This window comes from Sesamum indicum, linkage group LG13 (genome assembly GCF_026168435.1).
Source record: "Sesamum indicum cultivar Baizhima isolate 11 linkage group LG13, ASM2616843v1, whole genome shotgun sequence".
Classification (NCBI taxonomy): domain Eukaryota; kingdom Viridiplantae; phylum Streptophyta; class Magnoliopsida; order Lamiales; family Pedaliaceae; genus Sesamum; species Sesamum indicum.
In genome coordinates this window covers 19,051,207-19,070,050 of record NC_142669.1, presented here as the reverse complement: position 1 = coordinate 19,070,050, position 18,844 = coordinate 19,051,207, and the positions used below count along the sequence as shown (strand labels likewise).

Genomic DNA, 18,844 nt, shown 5'->3' with positions numbered 1-18,844 from the left:
CTGAAGCACGACACTTTGATGCATAAGCCTGGGATGAAACTGGACTTACATGAACAAACATGAACAAAAACTATTAACACATAAGTAGCAGCAGCATTTAATGACATTCATCCAGATTCTTTTGGAATCTTCAATAGGAGTTTAGAGTTCAAATTAGAAGAATCAGACAAGGGTGATAATGCAGCAGCACCAAACAGATGAATGCATTGCACTAACTCTGACTATAAATTTCTCCAAAGTGATACCAGGATAAAGAGTTCGAGTGCAACATTTTTTCGGGAGTGTTATGATACAGTGTACATATGCTATATCTGTTTGTTGCCTAAGCAACGTTCACATCTCCGCAGCAAATGATTTACCACAACCGCATGTTTGAGTAGCATTTGGGTTCTTGAAATTAAAGCCGCCCCCAATGAGCGCATCACTGTAGTCCAGTTGCATACCGAAGAGAAAGAGGAGACTCTTAGGGTCACAAACTGCACGTGACAGAGATAGCAGCAGCACTGTTAACAACCGACACGAAAGATACGGTAATAAAAGACCAGTTACTAAAAACTAATCTAAATCACTTGTTGAAAGTGTATGATTCTCAATAAACCTCCATTTCCAAGGTATTATCGTCGGAGAAAAATGCTTGGTCGTGCTCTTACAGAAAACCTACTGGGTCTCACTATAGTGAACTACTGCGAGGAGAAAGAACATTGGCTCATTATATTGTCCTTTTATGTCCATGTCAACCAATTTTGCTTACCTAAACAACTACTGGTTCACCACAGATGCAAACAACATGGGTCAAAGGAAGAATGTATAAAAGCAAGATGACAATGAGTTCAGCTCCAGGAAGATCACACTAAGGGTCCCGAGGTTGTCATAAAGTCAAGTCTCAAATTTTAATTTTTAAATACATTCTTTCCAATAGACTTTATCTCAAAACTAGGTTCTTTTCCACTATTTCTGTTACTAGACAGATCAAATATGTCCATCAGTAATCACCGTATGAATGCACTGAATATTTGCATCTAACATAAATAGCCAAGTATTTGCATTAAGTTTCCAACATTTATAGGAATGTAGGATTTTGCAAAAGCATTATTTTTATCTTATAAATCAAAAATACCAGATTTTGTTTTACATTAATGACCTCATATTCAAGCATAGATCATTTAATGCTCATTTATCAACCAAAAGAGCCTCATTGTGATGAAAACCAATTTTGAGATTGAAATGGCCCAAACAAGAAGTTTATAGACTAGAGTATTCTCTGCTAAAATCTCAGGTTTCAAATATGTGATTCTTCAGCCTGTATTACTGGAAAATATGAAGAGAACGTGTCATGTACCTATAACAAAACCATTATACTCCATAACAGAATCATCAGGTCTGGTGTTTTCTTTGCTCTCAAACTCCATAGTGTAAGACAAGCCAGAGCATCCACCTTGTTTGACACCAATTCTAAGACACAGATCTTCGCTTTTCTCAGCCCTCATCTTGCTTAAGTGCCTCAGTGCATTGTCAGTCAACGCAATAGCAGGTGCGAGTCCGCCAGCCGTTGATGGTGCTAGAACATGAAAAAGGAGACATAACCTCAGACTAACACCAAGTTTGCAGGTTAACGTACTTAAAACCATAACTTTGTCAACGCGGACCGCTGTAAGCATGGCAAAAGTGTATATGTATGTCTTACGTAGTAGGTAACATAAACATGCTCATTGCTAATATGATATCAACTTCATTTTTTTCTTCCGAAATAGATTTCCAAATGTTATAAGATGAACGAACCACCAAAATTCCTATCCCTGAATATACTCATTTTTAGGGAATGAACAGAGTTGGCACATCTGAGAAATCTTTTCATGGAATATGCTCCGTATTTACAAATAAAAATATTCAGATATATAGGAAGATAGAGGGTAGTACAAATGACAGGTTAATTAGAAGGATCGAACTGGTCCTCAAGTGCACTTTCTGTTTCTTTTTGTAGTTCATTCTAGTTCTCATTTAGACTCTCAACTTGTTCTCGATCTCTTGTATCAAAATCCAATGGTATATTAGTAAAAATCCTATACGTCTATGCTTGAGAATAACGGGGCACTGATGATTGAGTTTTGAATGAACCAGAGCAGGAAAATGAAGATGGGATATATAGGTAAGTCCATCAATAAAGACATATTTTTAGAGCAAAAGTTAAACCAGAAACCTTAATCTTGTATATCCAAGGCACAAAGCTAAAATAACATCAAATATTCAACATAAAAACTTGGCTCCTCCTACTTCACAAGATGCAACTTTCCTTGTCAAGGCTCCACAATAGTGCATTTTCTGCAATCGATTTCATCGTTTCTAGCTGCCCTTTATTAATTTCACCTCGTTTTTACATTCAATAGCTCCAACCCTATCCTACTTACCTAAAAACTAACATCAATCCCCCAAAATTTCGAGAATAATTTCATCAACTGAAACATAGTATGGTGAGAAAATACAAAAGCAACAACCCAAGAAGAAGTAAAAGACCGTTCGTTACTCAAATCTTGTAGATTCTGAACATATTACCTGAAAGTGCATATAAAAAGAAAACGCAAGAACAAGGGTAAAAGAAATCGTACCTTCCACAGAGGCTGACCTGATTGACAAAAGGGGTTTCTTGCGATTGAGAAATGAAGGGGATAATTCGAAGGAAAGAGAGGAAGAAGAAGAGAAAGAGGAAAATCGAGGTGGGGTTGAAGATTTGATCAAGCGATTAACAGATAGAGACTGCAAAGTGTTAGAGAAAGCCATTGCTCCAGCTCCAACTTCAGGCACACAAGCAATAAGACAATCACAAAATCAAGAAACCAAAGGAAGAAAATTCTAGTGTGTGTTGTGTGTGTGGATGGCACGTGTGGCACGTGGAAGTTGTTTTTTTGCTTGTGGGAGTAAAAAGGTTTTTATTTGTATTTGTTTATTTATTAAAAAAATATTGCAGAGGGGTTTGAGTCTTTTGCAGGTGTCCTTGTTGCTACAATAGCCACAAGAAGGACGAGATATTTTCATCAATTTTTTCATGGTAGAACAAGAAAGGTTACATTTGGACTTCAAATTTTAATAAAGATATAAAAATAAATATTTTTTGAGATATGAAGCACTATATTACATAATGTGAAATGAGAAACCTTTTAGATGAGTAGATAGCCTACATTTCATATGATAAAAGGTGATACACATTAACAATAAATTAAAAAGGTTATCTTTCGACATATAATAGTAGTGTCTACCCCTATTTGGAGGAATAAAATTAAAATTATTTTTTTGGAGAGATGACTGAATGATTGATAGTCTCAATCTCAAAAATTGGTGTACTTTTTGACAAAGAACTATTCGAGATTCAAAGCCCTCTCTCATTCTTTTACTCGTTGAATAGATTTCTTTCTATCGGTTTGTTCGAGAAAATTCAAATTGTTTTCACTTATTTGAGCACACAAAAGGTTTGGAAAAATGCAGCAATCAACCTCTTAACCAATCTATTCACCAAGATCTTGGAACCTGGCTTGTTGCATGTCATATTTGTTCAAGGTTTAAAGCTTAAAGAAAGGAATTCCTGAATTGGCATCAACGTATTAGTTCATAATTCCATTTTGGTGGAGAAGATAGACCTTCAATTCATTTGTTTAGTCCTGTAAAAATGACTTTAATGCCAACAACATGAACTTTTACATAAATGAACAATGTGGAGACCTATAACAGTTGGTCTTGTTTCGAGCCCTGTTTTTCAGTGGATACAATTTTTTCACTCCCAAAAAAACAAAAAAAGAATCTTGGTTGATGTATTAGAATTTCGACACCAATATCACTGTCTCCGCAGTCCAATGTTAGCGTTGAGTGCTTCTGTTTCCACTCTCCAGCCGACGTGTTCATCATTTTTACAGCTGAATATGGCTCATGGTTCTTTAAATTTGCAGGCCCTTCTTGTTCGTATCGGCTTCATCTTCTTGAAGCTCCATAGGGTTCGTCAATGCTATCCTTGGATCAAAGAAGTCTGATGCAGAACCCGCCAGCTTGATTTTAGAATTATCATGGGCAGCCGATCTGCATACCTCATGTCTCATCTAAATGGAAAACTCGAGGGAATTACTTTGTTTATAACAAACCAGTAATCCTCACTTCACTGTTAGTCTTCTAAAATTTGACCATATTCCAGCTGATAAAGTTCATCCTCCCTCATCAGTTTGCTAAACCTCAATAGCTTTTCACGTATTTCCTTAATCTCAGGGTGCAACATGTCCCCAACAACAAACACGTGAACCTGATTCTTGAGCTCAATCCAGCTACATCCAGGCTCTTTGCTAATCCCCCTGATGCTCATTATTCTTCTCACGCGTTCAACATCATTTAATCTTCCCAAGGCTGAATAAATGCTTGATAACAATACATAAGCAGATGATTCTTGTGAACCCAATTCCATCAGCTTCTCTCCCGCATAAGCACCCAACTCATAGTTACGATGGTTTCTGCAAGCACTTAACAAAATACGCCACAAACAGAGACCATGATCAATAGTTGCTGATTCAATAAATTCTTTGGCTTGATGGAGCTTCCCTGCTCGACCCAATATATCAACCATACAGGCATAATGCTCTATCTTTGGAACAATACCAAATTTCGTGGGCATCGAATGAAAATACTCCCAACCTTTATCCACCAATCCCATGTGGCTACAGGCTGAAAGAATGTTTACAAAGGTAACAGAATCAGGTTTTACACCTTCCAGTTGCATCTCTTCGAAAAGGTCAAGAGCTTCAATCCCACGACCATTTTGAGAAAGACCGGAAATCATGGCATTCCATGACACCACATCTCTGGCAGGCATCCTCTTAAAGACACCATTCCCATCATCAAGACTCCCACACTTTGCATACATAGTCGAGAGAGCACTTCCTATTGGAACTTCAAGAGTAAACCCATTCTTAACCACGTGAGCATGTATCTGTTTTCCTTGCTCCAAAGCTGAAAGGCTCGAACATGCTTTCAACACACTAGCCATGGTTAACTCATTGGGAGCAATCCCTTCCATTTGCATTCTACAGTACAAACTAATAGCGCTTTCATTATCTCCATTTTGTACATATCCTCCAATCATGGATGTCCATAATACAAGATCAGAGTCATGCAGATGGTCAAACCCCTTTTGGGCCTCGACTATAAAACCACATTTAGCATACATGTCAATCAAAGCAGTCATAATATACATCTGAAACTCAAAACCCAATTTTACCAAATATGCATGCACCTGCTTTCCCATAATAATTTCTTCAGTATCACTGCAAGCATTAAGCACCCCGACAATGGTGTACTTACTCGGCCTCATCCCACGAAAATGCATCTCCTTGAACAACACCAGCGCTTTCTCACCATCCCCACTCTGCGCGTGCCCTGTAATCATTGCAGACCATGTGATGGAATTCTTATCAGTGGAGAGCTCAAACACCCGAACAGCGTCGTTTAAACTCCCACACTTTGCGTACATGGTAACAACAGCATTCCCCACAGAGACAATTTCCGATAACCCATTCTTAATTGCTAAACTGTGAACTTGTTTCCCCTTATCCACAAACTCTGGGGACGTAAAAGCACTCAGAACACTGGTGACACAAAACTCATTGACCTCTTCCTCTTCTCCAGACATCATCCCTCTAAAAACCCAAAAAGCCTCATTCCCCAGCCTCTGCGAAGCATAGCCAGAAATCATGGTAGACCAGGTGATGGAGTTTCTGTCAGGCATCTCATCGAACACCTTCCGACCATCACCCAGAAAACCCAACTTGCAATACACGTTCAACATAGAGCTGTACACAAACACATCACAAGAGTCCACAAATTTCACCACAACACAATGTGCCTGGCGAGCCATAACCTCATCCTCCAAAATAGCCGCAGCAGAGAAAATCCCGGCGAAAGTATGAGAATTGGGGAGACTACGATGCTGAAGCATTTCTTTGAAGAGCTGGAGGGCCGAGAATGAGTAATGGGCAAGGCCCAGTTGAGAGTAGCTGTTGATTAGGATGTTCCACGAAACAGAGTCCTCTTTGTGCGGCATTTCCGCGAACAAAAGACGAGCTTCTGAGAACAGGTGGCATTTCGCGTAGAAGTTGAGGAGGGTGCTGGAGAGCAATGCGCAGGAAGGGAATAAGCCGGTTTTGAGGAGGTGGGCGTGGAGGGATTTACCGTCGGGGAGGCCTTGGTGGTCGGTGAAGTGACGGAGCTTGCTGAAGAGGTGGCGTGACTGTGGCGATAGTGCAGCAACTTGGTTCATAAGGTAAGAAACCTCCGACGTCTAAGTGTTGGGCGCACACATGCGATCCCATGTTATATTTAGCGTAAATTATATCCACATTCCTAAAGTTTGATAAAATTATATTTATCCTTCTTAAAGTTTATTCCGTTTTATATTTAACTCAATTGGTATGGTTCTGATGAATTCATCACTTGTTATTTCCAAAATATCTCTAATAAAAAATTTGACCATAATTTGATCAATTTTTTAGACGAAAATGCACTTTGGACCAAATTGTAATGATTTAAAATAATGAGATGGTCAATTGTTATGGTCCCACATATTTGTACTTAAATATAATATTTTATTTTTTTGTGCTAAACTAGCCATTTTTTACCATTAAAAACCTGTTGAAATTATCTTATATATTAGGGTGAATTACATCTATATCTCCTGAAATTTAATATAATTACAAATGCATTTTTGTCAGATAGAAAATTACATTTGCCCTACTTGAAATTTGTAAAATATTATAATGCTTGCAAAAAACATTACAATATTTAATGGACAAAACAACTAGTTTAGCAAAAAAATAAAATTTACATTTAAATACGAAGTATGTGAGATCATAACATTCAACCCGCTCAATATTTTAAGAAATTATATAACAGTAAAAGAGGTATCATATGTGACTGAATGAGTTAACTGATAAACAAAAGCACCTGAATAAAAATATCAATACAAACAATTGAGAAAAATACATAAATTAGTTCACTAGTGAACAGTTGTCGTGTTATATCTTGAGTTAAATACAATTTACTCATACAATATGAGAAATGAGCAAAATTTTTCCTGTAAAATGAATAGCAAATTATCGCTTATCAACGATTTAGATATGAGATAATTTGCTTCATTTTTCAAAATATAGAAGATAATTTATTTATTTTTTATAGAATTTTTTTTTTCACTCATTTCTCATCATTAAATGACAGGAAATTGCATGTAACCCTAGCAATTAGATGTTAATAATTTATCAGCAAGCACATCCCCTTCCTCCTCTTGGCTGATCAGTTCCAGAGATTGACTCTGGAATTCTTTGAAGATCACTGCACAAACACCAAGAGATATACAGTGAGTTTATGAGCCTTTTCCATCACATCACCTATTTTATTTGAAAAAAATGCAAACAATCCCCTACAGTATTGCAAACATAAAAATTACTCCCTATAAAAAAAGAAAATAGTAAATTACTTTCCTGTATTTTTTAAAATGCAGAAATTTACCTCCTTACATAGTGAACTTTATTTTGAAAAGTACAGGGGGTAAATTGTTATTTTTTTTATTATATGAAGTAATTTGCTCATTTATAATATTATAAATAGAATAAATTACATTAACTTGTATTCTATTTTATGGGAGAGTTGAGAGTTCAATTGCATGCATGCTCACCAGTGGGAAGGCATTTCCTCATCTAGTTGCCATCTGAAACAGAAAAATATCGCATGAGAAATAACTTGATGTTTTCAAAATTAAATGTACACGTAGATTTTAAGAATCAACAGGTTTGTCAGAACGTCGAGCCTCACCAATATTACACTTTGCCCCAACTTTTATGCATTCGTTATTTGTCTGCTATTCATGATATATCTTTATCATAAAAGGACATATTTGTAATTTTATCATATTTTACTAAATCTCTTACATGATTTTATTTCAACTTGGGAACCATGAAATATATTTGTATCTTTATATTTGATTCACATTTACACTCTTCATCTATGATGTATTCATAAAAATCACCCATGCCTTTTGTATAATTATAAAAACCACCCTTGATAGTAAAAAAACAATAGTAATTCATGTAACAATGTTGATAGTTTTGGGGGTATATGTGTAATTTTAAGAGTAGGGGTAGTTTGCAAAAATTATGTTGACGCTTTTGTGGATATATGTGTAATTATTCAAAAGATAGAGATGAATTGTGTAAATAAATCATAAATTAGGGAGTATAAATATAATATTATTTTTAAATTTTTTGGCTTCTATTATATTCTATGACTTACATGTTTATTGGCTCAGTGGCGAGTGCAGTTTCGGCTGCACCGAAGAATGCAGCATCGACATTGTAGTCTTCTTTTGCCGATGTCTCAAAGTAAGGTATGTTGCCCTTGGAAATGCACCACTCTCTCGCCGTTTTCTCCGATACCTACCACACCAAATATATACACATTTTTTAACTTACAAAAAAGAGCAATAAAAATTTGGGTAAATCACAACAAGTTTTCTTAAAATTTGCTATATTTATAAATAATTTCTCGTTATTTGAAAATATTATCGAAATTCTTGTTATTTTATGAAATTATGTAATCCTTAAATGGATGCTTGAAATTATCGACTTTGATCTTAGTATATTCTTTTTAGAAAAATAGAAAATTTAAAAAAAAAATCCGATGAGGTAGTTGGAAAATTTTGAATAACTATTAAAAAAAATTGGCGAATTTGTCTACAAAAAAAGAATGAGAAAAATTTTAAAAATAATAAAATTATAATTCATAGTCTATAAGGACATTTTGATCAGTTTACCACAAAAAATGAATAAAATGCTAATGTAGACTATGGGATTGGGTTAGTTTTTTTGGACGGCCATTAAAATCAAGATATACGCAATTTCACAAACAACAAGAAATACTCGTAATTACGCCAAGTATAAGGAGAGCTCGTTATAATTTAACTTAAAAATTTCGATAAAAAATGTAATTTGCAATGTATATATATTTGTAGTACGTATGATGCGCTTACCACGCGACTGTTTCCACCATCTATGTCTACCTTATTTCCTATGAGTACAAACGGGAACGTCTCAGGATTTGCAGGATCTACCTGCGGTATAATTTTCAAGAATCATATAACTTTTGGGGGAACTTATTCAAAAATAAAGAATTAATCATAGCTAATTATGGTGATGAGGGACCTGTTTCAGAAATTCTTCATGCCAATTTTGAAGTGTCTCGAATGATTTGAGTACATTAACATCGTAGACGAGAATGCAGCAATCTGCCCCTCTGTAGAACGCCACGCCCAGGCTCTGAAACCGTTCTTGCCCCGCTGTATCCCATATCTGTTCGACCTTATATGCCTATAAGTACAGATCATTGCGATGTATATATAGAACAGTAATTGATGATGCTGCTGACTTACTTGCAATGTTACCAATTTGTCATCAATCTGCAGTTCTTTGGTGACAAAATCAGCTCCGATTGTTGCTTTATACTGCGGTCTGAATTTTTTGTGTAAATATCTGGTAAAATAATGGTCAACGGAGTACAAGAATCGAGCTATATAAAATAGTGCAGCACGAAATTTGAACATACGACTCTTTTCATTGTAGATATACGTAGTATATTAGCTTATAAGCTGTTTTTTTCTGCGACTCAACTCTCGTGTCAGAGATTTTTCGCTAAAAATAATGTCCTGACTTCTCTAACGTGCTTTCATGCTGCATGCTGACGCTAAGGAAAACTTGATGGGATAGCCCTTTTTACGCGTTTTCTGAGTTAACTTACCAAGAAAATTGCATGTAATAACAACAAACGAGCAAGCAAAAGTTGATGATATTTCTGTGATACAAGTGTAAACTATCAAAGGATACTGGTTCATCAAGGATGTTTTCCCCACCCTGAGAAATTACATTAATCATCATCAACATTAAAAAAATCGAAAAATAACCTAGAAAACACATGATCATAACTAATATTGATAATTCAAGATTGTCAGAACAAGCCCTTTAGATGTAAGAAAAAACACAAAACATACCCACTGTCTCCAAGGAGAATAATCTTGAGCAAACTTCTCTTTGGCATAGTCATGGAAGCTGAAATTACTTGAAGCCCAAAAAATTCTGACAGGAAGTACTGGTTAAGTTGATTATGTTAAGCTGCTGCTGCTAGCTATGATTATCTGATAGCTGATCGATAAGCTAGCTATAAGTTTCTGCTTAAATTAAGGCAAACATGGAATAATCAGAAGCTGGACTCTGGAAGGGTTTGGAAGTTTAAGTTATTGACTTGTAGAGAAGTTGTAGCAGCAGGTTGAGACATCGTGGAGACCATGTTTGGTTGGGTGTCTAGAAAGTTTGAAGGAGGTTGAAATCTGTGGTTCTTTGTTGCTCAAGACTTCAAGTGGTGTTCCACTACTTTTGCTTTATAATTCTTACAAGCCCATGTCTATGTGTATGCGCGTTTTTCTTTCTTCTTCGTATTTTTTATTTCTTTAATTTTTTAGTAAATAATAAAATCTCCTAAAATTGATCATAATTACAAATACTCTTTATTATTTGAAAAATAATAAATACCTCCTATGATTAACGACTGCCTAACAAATACCCCCTACAATAGGTTGTCATGAAAGAGTATTTGTTAGACAATCGTTAATTTTATTAGGTACTTGTAATTACGATAAATTTCAAAATAGTCCCTCGTAATCTATCCTTAATTTTTTGAGGCAAAAAAATTTGAAGTATTTAGAATGGTCAAATTCCAGAATGTGTATGCATGCAGTTTTTTCTTTTTAGAAAAGAAAAAATAATAAGGGAATTGTAATTAAAATAATTAATGTTATTTAATCAACGAGTTGGTTCTGACATTCTTGTTATAAAGATATTAATTAGAAGGAACTCTAATTCACAAAAATAATTAGTTCACAAATTATTACACCACCATAATCTAACGTACACGTGAGAAGTCATTGTTCATAATTATTTTATTTTTTTGGATTTAGAATCAATAAATGGTGTATGTATGTTTAGGTTTGGATGTGAAGTGTTGGTCTTTCATGTGAATCTATAATTTTATTTTGATGAGGGGAAAAGGTTGTAATAACTTTTCTTGTGAGTTCACAAGTCATGTGGTTGAAAAGGCTGGAAAGTTCTGCTGGTGAAAGAGAGGTTTTATTATATTTATTATTATTGTTGTTGTTGATTTTTAAGGTGTAGTCAACAACATCTCATCTCTCAACTTTGGATATTCAAACTTTGAACTCATCAAAATCAAAAGTGAAACTCCATTGGGGTTAATAATGATTAAGAATGTAATTAATTGGCTAATTAAGATAATATTAAATATTAACTTTCATAGTGGATGATTAATCATGTTATTCACTAATTAATTATGATGGTGTAAATGAAGATTATGATTAAACTCTCAAAGTATTTAAGCTCAAGGTAAGTTGTTTTAGCTAAAAAATGTGGGATATAAATCTTCTTTCATTTCTTACGGGGAAGAAATCAGGAACTTGCAATCTAAACATACTTCACACGTTATGATTAGAAGATCCCTTCCTCCTTGAATTCCTATTTTAATTGTTGGAAAAAAAATCACAACACTGATTTAAGTATTATATAGAAAATGGACTAAGATAAATCATCACATTCATTGAGCACATATATATATATATATACTTATGTGTATATATCATAATCAATGAATCTTTTAATATTAAATTATTGAATAAACGAAAGCAGTAAATTGGCTCATCCGAGTTGTATAGTAACAACTCGTCACAGGATACACCTTTCAGTTAATAACGCTACCATCAGTCAGCTCGTCATACTCGTCTGGATATTCCATTGGATCTTTTTCAGGATCCTCCTTCGATTTTTCAAGAACCATCTCAACAAATTGATCAATAGTCTCGCTGAGGTGGACTATTTCATTGCAAAGTTGTTGGTTTTCTTGTTCAAATTGTTCTACTTCAACTTTGTGTTCAGTTTTCAAGGCTTCTATCTCTCATCAAAGCTTTGAATTTTTATTCTCCAGTTCATCAGCCCTTCTTTTGGTCCGGTGATGTTAATAGACTTGTCTAGATAAGTCATTCCTTAGTTCATCCATCTCGTAAAATCTGTCTCGTAGTTGTTGTTACAACTCAATTCCTACAATGATTAATATGAGCGCAATTGAAATTCCTAGGGAGTTATACATTTGTGTATTGATAAGACCATTCACTATTTCTTGAAGCTCGATCTCTCCCTCGGATAAACCATATAGCCAAGAGAAACCATGAACCAGAATAGAAGAGCTTGCCTCACCTATGAGTAAATATTTCATAGTAGTCTCATTAAATTGTACATCTTTCTTGGTATATCCAAATAATAGGTTGGAGCATAAACTGAAATATTCTGGAACTACAAAGATAGTTATTAAATCGTTAGCACCATAAAAATATTCCTTCTAGAGTAGTTGTTAATACAAATAAGAGAAACTCTGTTATAGCCATTTTTTTACATTCAATGTACTCTACGGATAGAGCAATACATAGTGTTGAACAGAGAGAAAAAGAGAGAGAAGAGAGTTGTCCAGATGATAAGTGTGGGAGCAGTATTGCCTTTTGTATCATATGCAAAATTATATATATACAAGTCTATGTATCATGCACAAACATAAGAGACATCTCATGTACTTATCGTATGTATACATGTATACATTGCATGTGAAGTAAAAAATAGGTATAATGTATGTCCCCAGTACACTACCTACTAGTACCATAAGTACTTAAGTAATAACTACCTCATCCATACAACCTCATATATATATATATATCACATATAAATATATATATATTCAAGCTAGGGCTATGTATATATCCTATTGGTCTTAATTCAAAAATAAATTAAACACATAAACTTGGACCTCCATAAAATTGATCCAATAAATTCTTGAAAGCCTAAATGGAATTTATTTGATCTTATCAAATAAATCCTAGCCCATAGCCCAATTAATTAATCCATAAAATAATTGAGCCTAATCCGATTTATTTAATCTCATTAAATTACCAAGTAAAAAATCTAATTAATTGATCCTACAATTAAAGTTGATCTTATCAAATTAATTAGACCTAACTCAAATGTAATTAATCTCATTAATTAAATCTTGGGTTTCTCATCACATGGGTTCTCCCATTTAAATGATCACATCATTTAATCTCTCGAATTAATTTAAACTTTCATTCATTCTAGAATTAATACGAAAGCACCCGCCACAATGGTGGTCGTTTAACAATGGCCATGACACTAGAAAATAGGTGAAAATGGCGTGAACCTTAAGATTACCGAGTGTCATATAGGTACGGTCCTTTCATTGGCTAGGGTATGGAATTGGTCATCGGTTCCCATCCTGAACTTCACATTTATGCTTATTATTCTGATTATGTTTTTCCACTTGATCAACATAGAAAAATATTTTCCTATTTGATCATTTTTTGGAACTTACCAATTTTCATACATATTCTGATTGCATTGGAACAAGACTTATAATAACCACATCAGAATATTGTCATTTTTTACCAGAACTTAAATACAGTCATCCCATATATGAGACTCCGTGGACCATCAAGTTTGAGGACTAAACCCCATACTATTAGAGCCGATGTGTTAGTCTAATATTTGATCACTTTTATCTTTAAAAATTAACGATAAAAATTATGAAGCACTAACTTAAAAATTAACAAAATGGGATTAAAATAAAAATTTCATAAAATATGGGAACTAATAAAATGGGAGGATAAAGGTAAGTTAGCCCATTGCTAATGCCGCATGAATCAAAATCATGTCTGATCAAAACTAAATAGTTTAATTGCCAATTCAGATCAGCTGTTTGATTCTCTCCGCGTACTTACACATAAGTGATCTAAGATTTTCAGGAAACAAAAATTGATATAGTTGGAAGTTTGGTGCCTCTTCGATAATTGTAAGCTGAGAGGGAAGAACCGCAATTTTTTGCATAAACCCTTGTGGATTTTCACCATATTAAGCTGAAAAATACGATTATTTTTTGTGGAATCAGTCGGGAAAGTGAGTAATTATACTCGGAGTCAAGCGCGTCCCATTGAAATTGTTAAAGATTGTGCCCCATTTGTGTTCCCTTTTTGAATCTTGTGGGGGCATCGCAAAGCTGGTATGACATGGGTTTTGGGTAGAAATTGGAAGAACCCATTTCAGAAAGTGCTGGTTTTGGTGGAGATTTGTTGTGTTTCTTGATGGGACTTGTGTTAGTACTGAGGTGAATATTTTTTTGGTTGTTTTTTGAGATTTTCTTGGAGGAGAGATTACTGTTTATCTGGAGCAGGGAGAGAAATGTTCTGGAGGGGAAGAGAAAGGGAGAACAAAGAGCAGAATGGTGGGCCTCCTTGTGGACAGGTTAGAGTGCTTGTTGTTGGGGACTCAGGTAAGTCAATGCTGTTTCAGGAGCTCATTTTCTCAGTTTCTCGTCACTGTGTTTGCTTGTTTTGATTATTGATGTCTCTACTTCTTGTTTTGTTAGTTGACGGATGTTCTTTAAGTTAGCTCATTTTTTAATGGATGCGTTATTTCTCAGATTTATTTTAAGGTTTTAATGGAACACTATATGCATTGTTTCATGTAGTGAAGTATTTAAGTACTGTGAATTTCTGGATGAAGGCAACTACAGGTCCATACTGTTGATTGGGCCCGGCTACTTCCATGTTGTAATTCATTGAGTATTAGAAATAATTATTTGAACTTTGATTTTATATAGCTTAGCACAGGTTTAATGCAATTGCAGTCATTGGAGGTAATACATATATATATATATATATATATATATATATATATATATATATATATATGAATAACCTGTTCCTCTGATCAGGTTAGATTTCAGTTAATTGGGATTTCGGCTGCAAAGAGTGGTAGTGTTGAGGAGGTGATATTGAGTTATTTCTGTTAAGGATTCATCTTGTCTTGCTGCATGGACTCTCTTACAAAAACTTAGCCTAACTGCTATAAGGTGTCTACCTTGTTGGACTTGATCTTTAGTAGATGCTCGGTTTTGAGTGCTGTAATATGGTGTCTATCTTCGTTTGCTGAATTCCGTTGATTTGACTGAGGTTTCAGTACATATTATCAAACTCATGCTAGTTGCTTTGTTCTTTTAGGTGTCGGGAAAACTTCTCTAGTTCATCTGATTATGAGAGGTTCTTCCATTGCTCGTCCTCCTCCAACAATTGGCTGTACTGTTGCTGTGAAGGTAATAGGTGTATCCGTATTCTTAAAATGACTTAGTAGGATGAAGTTGATTTCTTATTATTGTTTCTTCGCAGCATATTACTTATGGAAGTTCTGGAAGCTCATCAAATAGCGTCAAAGGTGACACAGAAAGAGAATTTTTTGTTGAACTCTGGGATATATCAGGACATGAAAGATACAAAGATTGCCGGTCTCTCTTCTATAATCAAATTAATGGTAAATAATCTGCTTTTCATTCAATAAGAATCTATTTAAATCAAATGAAACTCTCTCTTCCATGAGTAATTTGTGCCTTTGTATTTCTCCCCATCGATATGAGGCTGAAATTTCTATCCATTATGCATCAATTACTCGTCAAAATAGTCCTTTCATACTAATTTTCTGTTTACTTCATCCTAGTTGAGTTTTGAATTGTTATACATTTAAATATAAGATCTTCATTTATGTCCTTTTTCTTCTTTTTCTGGAATGAAATTGGATTATTAGGTGTTATCTTTGTCCACGACCTTTCTCAAAGAAGAACAAAAACTAGCTTGCAGAAGTGGGCTGCTGAGATTGCAGCAAAAGGGACATTCTCAGCTCCTTTAGCATCTGCAGGGCCTTGCGGCCTTCCTGTCCCATACATTGTTATAGGAAATAAAGTTGATATTGCTTCGAAAGAAGTCACACGAGGGAGCAGCGGTAATCTTGTTGATATAGCTCGCCAGTGGGTTGAAAAGCAGGGTTTACTTCCTTCTAGTGAGGAACTTCCTTTAACTGAGAGTTTTCCTAGTGCTGGAGGCCTTCTAGCAGTAAGTTCGATATTTTCCTCTGCATTGATTTCAAGAGCTTCATGACAAGTCCCAGAGGGGCTAAGCTTCTAACTAATTCTATTTAGGTCTCAGAATGGTATGGAAATTGAAAAGTATCAATAAATCAAAGGTGGTCATATTTCCACCGGAATATCCTACTCTTAACACTAAGTAGCTAAACTTTTGATAAGCTATAACATTGATTTTCAGCCGACATTTACTACTGGGAACTCCTTTCATAAAAAATTAATAAATGCAAAATGACATTTCTTATTTGATGCTGTTTTAACTCAAATTAATTCGTTCACAGTTTTCAAAGATGAAAGATGTTGTATTAGTTGCAGATATCCACCAGTTGTTGAGTTTCTGTTTCTTGAATTAGGCTGCCAAGGAAGCAAGATATGACAAGGAAACGCTGATAAAATTTTTTCAAACGGTCGGTTTATTTTCCTCCCACATCCCTGCTTATATTTGTTGTAGCTTATCATCTAAATGAGCCATGAATTTGGTGTAGTTAATCAGGAGAAGGTACTTCTCAGATGAATTGCCTGGTGCAAGCTCATGGTCAATTAACCGGCCGTTGCAACAATCAAATGAAATTTCAAGCGATGACGACCAGCTTTATCAAAGTCCAAGGTATGAAATACAGTACACTGCTGAGGAATCTTTTTTCTGATAGCGCTTTTCTCTAATTATACATAAGTGCATTATTTATGCATACAACAAGAAATAAACTCTAAAGATCCGGATTCTATTCTACAAACGTGAGGGGTTCTACCTGTAATTAAACCAAACTCAGGGGAGGGCGCTATAATTACCCCTAAAATTTTGTTGCTTCTTTTAATGAAACAGGTATTCCTTGTATTCTTAGAGCTTCTTTCTAATAGACCCAAGAAAATCTAGATGGTCTTAGTGTGTCCATTCTTCTTGTGTAGTCGGTATACCTTAAAACACTATTCCTGTTTGAGGGGAAGGTATTTTAGTCCTATTAGATCACATTATTGGGAATTTTGATCCCATTCAAAGTCCCCCTTATTTTCTAGAAGCATGAATAGTTGAATACTCTAACGGGGACTTCGAACTTTAATAAACTAAAATGTGAAGTTTCCATGGAATTCAAAATCTTGAATTGTGAACTCACCTTAACTTTTGTTTGAGGTGGGAGAGAAAGACAAACTGAAGTGTCATGTTTGGGTATAATTCATTTTAGATCCCATGAAGTTTGTATGTATTACATCAAAAACCCATCGAGTTTGAAAATTTTCAGACATATCCATTGGTCATGTTTTACCTTGTAGATTCCCTTGGCCATTCACTTTTGTAATCTGTAATGTAAACTATAACTACAGGCGGTAAAGTGCCGAAAACCTCAAGAGACGTTAGTGTAACTATAGTTATCATTTTCACTTTTGTACCATTTTTCTTACTTAATCTTTTGCTGATTTCAGCCTGATAAACAACCATCCATACAAGCATACCACGCTTCATCCCCTTCCGGCTCAGCGCAACCTGACACCACCTCCCACACTTTATCCGCAGCGGCCCATGTCAACACCAGAGAACTACAACATCCCAAGATTTGCTTTGACGAGTTCCCATGATATCGCCAGCGCAAGATCAAGGCGCATGGACATTAACGTCTGATCCTCACAATCAGCTTTTTCTTTTGCTTCATTGGGAACTTGTTCAACTGCAGTGTATATGTGCTTTTATGTTTCATATTTCTCTATCCCCATACCATTTCTGGGTTATAATACATCTGGATGACAAATACTCGTATATTATGGCAAAGTTTCTTTCTTTGTTTTTTAAAAACGGAAGATCAAAGCTAGTTCTCCACCTCCCTCTTGAGACTCATGTCCCTGACATATCTCTCACAGGAATAAGATGTCATCGTTAGACCATTTGATTGTCCCTATTCTTGCCAATTTCAGTTGAAAATAGGACTCTTTGCAGGGCTAGCCATTGGCAATAACCATTTTTTTGGGGGCGAAAATGAGGATAATTCACAAAATTACAAAGCAACAATTCGGCCCAGAAGGAAAAATAATTTCCATATGAGCAAGTGATTTTTGTTTAATTTTTCCCCCCTTTTTTGAGCAAATTCATACAATTATATCATAATTTCACTCATTATTGATTATAATGATTAATATACTAATTATCAATATCAAATATTTATGATTAATTAATAACTATTACAATTATTAATAAAATAGATGTAATCTTACTATTAATGTTGGACAATAATTCAGGCATTAATGGCATTCATTTAAACCTATAACTTAGAATAATAAAATTTAGAAAGTATATCTGTGTTTGGTCAAATAAGTTGTTATTCTTACTTGTAGATCTCTAATTTTCCTTTCTTAGCTGTGTAGATTTGTAGTCTCTATTCCTAGGCCTCGACAGTCCAATTGTCACTTTAATTCTGCAATGTATTAAAACATATCTATAGATATAAAATACAGAGATGCCACCTGAAAACAAATAAATGGACTAAATGGCAAATAATAATTTACTGGGAATGAGGAACTTTAATGCCCTGGTTGGTTTCTTTTCATTTTCAGTTTTTTATTGTTGAAATAATAATAAAAATAAAAATATTTTACTATCATTATTTTTGTTATACATTAACAAACATATATTTTTTAAATTAATAAAAAACTTAACTATAATATTTGATTTAACATCACTTACAATAAAAGATAAGGTAAATTACATTGTAACAACTTGCCTTTTATTACGATACATCCCTCAAATTATAGT

General features: G+C 34.7%; 4 protein-coding genes across 6 annotated transcripts; 1 reads left to right on the top strand and 3 right to left on the bottom strand.

The window, feature by feature from the left end:
* Positions 1-73: 73 nt before the first annotated feature.
* On the bottom strand, positions 74-2,832 carry CPISCA (chloroplast-localized ISCA-like protein). Of its 2 annotated transcripts, none has more exons than XM_020691219.2 (3): positions 2,604-2,832; positions 1,340-1,558; positions 74-503 (listed from the first exon to the last, which is right to left on the bottom strand). In XM_020691219.2, exons 1-3 carry the CDS (start codon positions 2,773-2,775, stop codon positions 334-336), a joined length of 561 nt encoding a protein of 186 aa, XP_020546878.1. In that variant the 5' UTR covers positions 2,776-2,832; the 3' UTR covers positions 74-333. The 2 variants fall into 2 exon arrangements, with proteins under 2 accessions (XP_020546878.1, XP_011100908.1); XM_011102606.3 differs by having other exon boundaries at positions 74-476; positions 2,604-2,826.
* A 794-nt stretch (positions 2,833-3,626) lies between these two features.
* Positions 3,627-6,347, bottom strand: LOC105179022 (Tetratricopeptide repeat (TPR)-like superfamily protein). Its single transcript, XM_011102605.3, has one exon. It carries the CDS (start codon positions 6,284-6,286, stop codon positions 4,145-4,147), a length of 2,142 nt encoding a protein of 713 aa, XP_011100907.1. The 5' UTR covers positions 6,287-6,347; the 3' UTR covers positions 3,627-4,144.
* A 604-nt stretch (positions 6,348-6,951) lies between these two features.
* Positions 6,952-10,425, bottom strand: LOC105179021 (ras-related protein Rab7). 2 transcript variants are annotated; one of them, XM_011102603.3, is made up of 8 exons: positions 10,061-10,425; positions 9,897-9,923; positions 9,446-9,545; positions 9,219-9,365; positions 9,047-9,127; positions 8,311-8,453; positions 7,697-7,729; positions 6,954-7,353 (listed from the first exon to the last, which is right to left on the bottom strand). In XM_011102603.3, the coding sequence occupies exons 1-8, from the start codon at positions 10,111-10,113 to the stop codon at positions 7,281-7,283; spliced, it is 657 nt and encodes a 218-aa protein (XP_011100905.1). In that variant the 5' UTR covers positions 10,114-10,425; the 3' UTR covers positions 6,954-7,280. The 2 variants fall into 2 exon arrangements, with proteins under 2 accessions (XP_088733305.1, XP_011100905.1); XM_088877179.1 differs by lacking the exon at positions 9,897-9,923 and having other exon boundaries at positions 6,952-7,353.
* Positions 10,426-13,812: 3,387 nt separating this feature from the next.
* LOC105179020 (small GTPase LIP1) lies at positions 13,813-17,890 on the top strand. Its single transcript, XM_011102602.3, has 7 exons — positions 13,813-14,463; positions 15,194-15,285; positions 15,359-15,500; positions 15,771-16,075; positions 16,458-16,511; positions 16,590-16,711; positions 17,524-17,890. Exons 1-7 carry the CDS (start codon positions 14,373-14,375, stop codon positions 17,717-17,719), a joined length of 1,002 nt encoding a protein of 333 aa, XP_011100904.1. The 5' UTR covers positions 13,813-14,372; the 3' UTR covers positions 17,720-17,890.
* Positions 17,891-18,844: the final 954 nt, after the last annotated feature.

Coding starts and splice junctions, on each gene's coding strand:
- LOC105179022 (XM_011102605.3), bottom strand. CDS start 6,286: ATGAACCAAGTTGCTGCACTATCGCCACAGTCACGCCACCTCTTCAGC.
- CPISCA (XM_020691219.2), bottom strand. CDS start 2,775: ATGGCTTTCTCTAACACTTTGCAGTCTCTATCTGTTAATCGCTTGATC. Junction 1,559..2,603: donor CAGGTCAGCCTCTGTGGAAG/GTACGATTTCTT, acceptor TTCATGTTCTAG/CACCATCAACGGCTGGCGGA. Junction 504..1,339: donor GTATAATGGTTTTGTTATAG/GTACATGACACG, acceptor GGTTGTTAACAG/TGCTGCTGCTATCTCTGTCA.
- LOC105179020 (XM_011102602.3), top strand. CDS start 14,373: ATGTTCTGGAGGGGAAGAGAAAGGGAGAACAAAGAGCAGAATGGTGGG. Junction 15,286..15,358: donor GCTGTACTGTTGCTGTGAAG/GTAATAGGTGTA, acceptor GTTTCTTCGCAG/CATATTACTTATGGAAGTTC. Junction 15,501..15,770: donor CTTCTATAATCAAATTAATG/GTAAATAATCTG, acceptor TTGGATTATTAG/GTGTTATCTTTGTCCACGAC.
- LOC105179021 (XM_011102603.3), bottom strand. CDS start 10,113: ATGACTATGCCAAAGAGAAGTTTGCTCAAGATTATTCTCCTTGGAGAC. Junction 9,924..10,060: donor ATTCTCCTTGGAGACAGTGG/GTATGTTTTGTG, acceptor GTAATTTCTCAG/GGTGGGGAAAACATCCTTGA. Junction 9,128..9,218: donor ATGAAGAATTTCTGAAACAG/GTCCCTCATCAC, acceptor ATTATACCGCAG/GTAGATCCTGCAAATCCTGA.